Genomic DNA, 6254 nt, shown 5'->3' with positions numbered 1-6254 from the left:
TAAAATAAACTAATATTATATTTAATCAAAATTTTCCCATCAACAAGTCCCCTTTTATTATAATTCTTCTTTATATTTAAAAGTAAACAAACTCAACTATATAAAATTAGCACGAGTGAGGGGAAATATTGAATAAAATGTAATAATATTACATTTTAATCAGTAATTCCCCCACCCCCACTTCTCTCAACTTTTTACCGGGTGGAGTAGTAATAAATATTAAGTAAAATATAATGCTATAATATTATATTTTATCGAATATTTCCTCTTAGGTGATCCACTTTTTATAAGTATAACTAATAATTAAACATCCTAGATCCATCTCACTTCTGAATCTACAATCCTTGTCAAATTTCGTGAATTGCAACCCGCTCTTAAAATAAAGAGAGATTTGATGCTCTGGGTGCTTGGTAAATCCAAAGTAAAGATGGATCTAGGTTGATATAATTATAATAAAAGAGGTTAGCATAATTATATTATTTTCTTTTATAATACAAATATAATTTTCAATATTAACTGAGTTGTATTTTTAAATGTGCATTTACTTTTTTCACGTTTATCTAATACAATAATATAATTAGAATAATATCAAATTCCTAGTAAATTGGTGGGCCGAGAGCCACATGGCACACGAATATAATTTTTTAAATTTATTAAAAGTCAATGCAATATAACAAATTATGTCACACACTACAAATGTTTAGACAAAACATATGCTCAACATATTCCGTTGAAAAACCCTCAATTAAAAAAATAAAATCAACAGATCTTCATCTACCTTAAATTGAAGTTAAAATAAATAAATAAATAAATAAAAGATAATATAACAAAATAAATAACAATAAAACTTCTAAACTAAGAAATTGATAATTCATATCAACATCTAAAGCCCTAAAGTCATACATCGGTGAAAAGTTATAGGATAATTAAATAACATGGCCTACTAGATTGCTCACCGATAAATAAAACAAGAAAATAATAATATTTCACCCATACCAGTTAGCAACTACATTTTAATAGATAATTACTCGGATAGGCTTGGTCTGTATTCGAATTGAGGTTCATGAATTTTCATTAAAAATTGACAAAGGGCAATGTTGAACGAATTAAACAATATATATTTACACTCCTTCCAGCGACAGCGAAGACCGTCGACGTCTCTCTAGGTCAGCCACATGAATAGATAACGCTGACCTACGAAGAATCCCTTGTCAGGTTCCAAGCCTGAGCTATGAGGTCTGGTACATAATGGTTTAACAATATCAAAAAAAAATAACTCATAGGTCACAACAAATACTTCACGAATCCACGATCTATTCTTTGAAAATGTTGAACACAATGCCGAAGAAGGGAGTGGAATGATAAAAAAAGATACTCATACGATGCTAGAGACGTTAGAAAGAGTGTTGCCAATGATTTCAGTGAGATAGAGGAGTGCTTTTAACCAAAAGATGGGTATGCAAAGAAATGAAATGGTTAAGTGTGCATATGTTTCATCTTTTTGATGGATTTTCTAGGAAAAATCAGAACAACTCTATGTTTCAAAACGTCCATAGTTGTTTGGCTTCAATAGTAGACAAGCGTTAGGGTTGACAAATTTGGAAGAGAATGACAGGGAAAACAACCTAGTGCATAAACGCACAATGAAGAAGAAGACTATGCAATTAGTGGTTGAGAAACCCATGGAGAAGGCCACACATTGTGGCTTTGATACCATGTTAAACACACATGGAGAAGGTAAAATATAAGATAGAACATTCACTGCATTTATTATTCACAATAATGTACATTTATACATCTCTTTGTGATCCTTGGTCTTCACATAGCAAGTGGTCTCTTGGACTCCAGTGACTGTTCACCTTCCACACCAACCCTTAGTGGATTAGGTGTCCAACAAATACTAATGTATTTATGCGAGGTGTGGGTATGTAACTAGCATAAGCATACCTCGTACATATACTAATTATACTTATTTGAATCAAGCACAAAAAGTCAATCACCCAATAGGTATGCTAATAAAATAATGTAAGATAATATAATCAGGTAGGGGTATTACAAATAGATTGGGAATTCCACTACGGAAAATTTCCAAATGTTCTTCCCTAATTATGGTGTGTCAGTTTTCCCTTTGACATTTTTAATCGTAGTTTAGAATTTGAAATTGTTTTATGCTTCTATATATTATAGTTTTATACAAGTCACTAAGTTAGAAGCTTTAAACTACATCTTAAAAACAATTTAAAATCTTCCACTATCTATTTCAAGCCAACATAGTTTTGACCCATGTTTCTACACTCATCCAATGTAGATTTTCATCCCTTTTTATACATTTCTCTAGTTCAACTTTTGGGAGTGGTTTTCTTGCACTCATTCAACACAATTTTATCCCTTATTTCTATAGTACCAACATAACTTTTGGATTGCTCTTCTATACATGAAGACATATTCTTCTATGGTGTTATGTAGTGAGGCAATAATTTTGCCTAGGCAATAACTTTTTTATCGGAATCAAATATTTTTTATTTTGCAGAATCTTGATTTGTAAGTGTTCCAATCGAGAGTTTAAAGGTAGAGATAGATTCAACATTCTCAAAAACCCTAGGGTACCTAAAATTTTATAGTTTAACAAGTGTAACCTAGATTTCCAAAAATTTCAACCATTTTTTCCAAAAATATACTCAAAAAATCCTTATTTTAAAGATAAAATTATCACATGCTCAGACTACTCTATTTTTCTATTAAAAAAATCTACTAAAATAATTAATTATATATAGATATATATATACACTTATCAACTACTTTATTTTTTTCTAATTTTTTTAATCTTTAATAATATCACACCTTGACTACAAGGTTTTTTTGGTCGAACCCAACCAAAAAAAGTCATAGACAACCCAAGAGTGCCATTTAATAAACTATTATCAAACCGTATTTAATTAATTTAATCATAGTGATGACTATGACTTGTCACCAATTTTATGAATTGCCAGCACATAGGCCCTTCTTGAGGGAGCAGGACTAGGAGAATTCTCCCTATTTTATTGTATTTAAGCACATGAATGACTCATGAATACAGGAAATACATGTTTCTTTGGTATTCACACGAATATTTGAAGATTGTTTTCAGTTGATTACAACTTTCTTTGTTTTTGTTTTGGGCGTGTAATTTCGGATTTTTTAATCCGTTTTTTAGTCGGTAGCTTTTGATAGAATTCTGAGATTTGAACATTTTGACACATTTGATTTAATTTTTAATTTGTTTAAATAATTTTTTATTTTTAATGTGTTTAAATAATTTTTTATTTTTTAAATATTATATTGACATATTTATTTTTATGTGAAATGATTTGATTCATATTCAATTTTCACTTTTTAATTATTAATTATTAATTATTGAGACATCGAAACCCTCGATATTTACTCCGCAGAGACATTGAACCCCTCGATTTTTAGTCCTCAGAGGAAGCCATGAAAGATTCCACCACTAGACTGAACTACGGACGTCCCAATGTTGAGCGAATTAAACAATATATATTTACACTCCTTCCAGCGACAGCGAAGACCGTCGACATCTCTCTGGGTCAGCCACATGAATAGATTAGTGAATACACACATTCCAAGTACGCAAGAGATAAAGATTAGCGTAGGAGCTTGGAAAGTTCATGAGTGCGTTAAAAAGTATTTTCTCGATAACACGGAAGCAGGGGCGGCGGAGTTTGACCAGTGGCAGTCACATTTTGGGTGCGCGACGTTTGAATCCGGCGATGTTTGAATCTGGCGAAGCATTACAGGTATACTTTCCATGAATCCGGCGAGTCATCATATCTATAGTTTCCAACGATTTATTTTGTTGATCTTAGACGGTTTAATTATTATCATATGACCTGCTTTCATTGACTCTTAGTAGCTCATATGCGCGTAGAATCTTTAAATGCATGAGAAACTTAAAAACATGGTCTATGCGTCTATGTGTGCAGAGAAAATCAGAATTTCGAGCATCGTAGGTTCTCCATTCTCCAATGGCCATGACAATCCTCCACGGCAGAGTTTCGTGCTCGACACTTCTCATGACCCAAGCTGTTCAACTATTCTATGGAATGGCACTTCTCTTGATGATAATTACTCTTCAGTCGCAGATTTGCAAGGCAACAGTACATGTGATGCAGCATTCTACATGCGACCACAATTTTAACTATACAACAGACAGTAAGTACGAGAGAAATTTGAACAGTGTCATGACTAGGCTTATTAAAGATTCGTCCCACACAGGGTTTAACACTTCTGAGAATGGCCAAGTATATGGCCTTGTGCAATGTCGGGGAGACACAACACCCGACCAGTGCTACAATTGTTCACAACAAGCAAACACTACTCTTCGACAAAATTGTGGGAATGCAGGCGGCGGTTTAATGTGGATTGAAGATGAAAAATGCTTTTTGCGTTATGAGAACTATAGTTTTTTCGGACAATTGGATACCATTGATGGATGGAATCTTTGTAATCCGGATAATGTCACACCTAGTGCTGATGTTCTTATTAAGGCTGTTAACAGCTTATTCATCAAGTTGGTAGATGAAGCAACATCTGGATCTACATTATATGCTTCTGGAACACAAATAGACTCCTTGTCTCGAATGATTTACGGTCTGGTCCAGTGCACCAGAGATATGTCGATAGACAACTGCACATCATGTTTGCAACAAAAAATCATCGATATTTCTACAGTTTGCAGTGGAAGGCAAGGAGCACGGGGTTATATGGGAAGCTGCATAGTTCGTTATGAATTGTATAGTTTCTTTAATTCGACTTCGTCTCCACCTCCTGCGGAAGCACCAGCTAATAGCCCAGTTGCTGATACACCACCGAATCAGACCACACCATCCAGTAATAGTACGCAGAACAACAAATCTTCAAACAATTTACCCATAATTTTGGGTGTTGCTGGCGGCTTGCTTCTGCTTCATCTCATTCTGTGACATTGCCGGATCCCACCCAGCCTACTTTTGTTTCCGAAAACAGCAAGTCCACCGGTTGTGGCTCTGGGGTTTCACAATCTGCTAGTATTTACTATTTCTTCCCCATCATCTGCTGCATCTCACGCTCCTCCGTCAAACGCAGATGCTTCGATTACAGAGTTGGTACACATGTAACGCTCATCTTGCAATCTCTCGGCCTTAATCTGTAATAATAAGTGGGTTCAGAGATACGGATGTGCATAATCTGTAATAATATTACTTTAGGATGCTATTGTAATAAGTTATGTAATAGTTAAGTGTGTGCGTTTTACAATAGTTACGCGTGTTGTCAAGCTTTTGTGAGTGGTGGAGTGATTGTTGTTATACTCTCCACCCTACTTTTGTTATTTGAGTATGACAAATTGTTGTTATATTTCTTATTGAGTAACAATTAATTATGCACTTGTCAAAACTGTTGGGTATTTTTAATGGAGAAATACCAAAACCAAATAAAATAACCACTACAGAGACAATGCTCTGTTTACTCTGTCCATGATCTTTTGACAGAAAACCTCTTAGAAACAAAATGACTCAGATGACACCATTAAACTAACACAAAGCATTTCTATTCAAAAATATGTTGCCTCATACATATTCATCCTCTGTTACTAAGAGGGATTTACCACTGTAGAATCTTTTTAACATTCACTGCCTGTGAAAAACAACTTAATGTTGTAATAAAAGTTTACATAAGTTTACTGCTGTAAACAAAATTCACACAGTCTTACAAAAATCGCTCCACCATTTCCTTTATGCACTGCTGTGCAAAACCACACATGGTTTTCGCTATTCCTCAGTTTACGATAGCCAACACTAAAACATTACAACCTGTTCATATATTTTTTACACACTGCTGTGCGCAGTTACCACAACAACAAAACTACTGCACGTAAACTACTTTTTACGACATACATAAAACATATATAAAAAAAAAACTATATTAAATACATGCCCATAACGATATTAAATGGGCCTCACCTAAATCTATATAAAACATATATAAAAGATATATGGGACTTATGCCCATTACCAAAATTAAACATATGCCCATGACTAAAATTAACGCCTCCACCTAATATCTACGAAGACACATTAAAAACATTGAATTCCTCCTACGACGGTCAACCCATAAACCTTTTACTCCACGTAAAAATCGATTTGACGTGGGCCTGTGCACTTTCCGGAGATCGACGGTGAAGATTTCGTGCCCAGATCACTTGGCTGATCCAACGAGGTTCG

The 6254-nt window shown here is 34.2% G+C and overlaps 1 protein-coding gene across 1 annotated transcript; it reads left to right on the top strand.

Annotated features, from left to right (window-relative positions):
• Nucleotides 1-4097: 4097 nt before the first annotated feature.
• On the top strand, nt 4098-4976 carry LOC149198418 (antimicrobial ginkbilobin-2-like protein). Its single transcript, XM_089403695.1, has one exon. It carries the CDS (start codon nt 4098-4100, stop codon nt 4974-4976), a length of 879 nt encoding a protein of 292 aa, XP_089259821.1.
• Nucleotides 4977-6254: the final 1278 nt, after the last annotated feature.

The sequence above is a fragment of the Pinus tabuliformis genome, chromosome 2_1, assembly GCF_031772625.1.
Source record: "Pinus tabuliformis cultivar Carrire ecotype Pingquan chromosome 2_1, CPIR1, whole genome shotgun sequence".
In the NCBI taxonomy this organism is placed as follows: Eukaryota; Viridiplantae; Streptophyta; class Pinopsida; order Pinales; family Pinaceae; genus Pinus; species Pinus tabuliformis.
The sequence above is the reverse complement of the archived record's forward strand: the minus strand, read 5'-3'. Positions and strand labels throughout refer to the sequence as shown.

Excerpts from the sequence above, each read along its gene's own strand:
- LOC149198418 (XM_089403695.1), top strand. The coding sequence starts at position 4,098 with ATGGCACTTCTCTTGATGATAATTACTCTTCAGTCGCAGATTTGCAAG.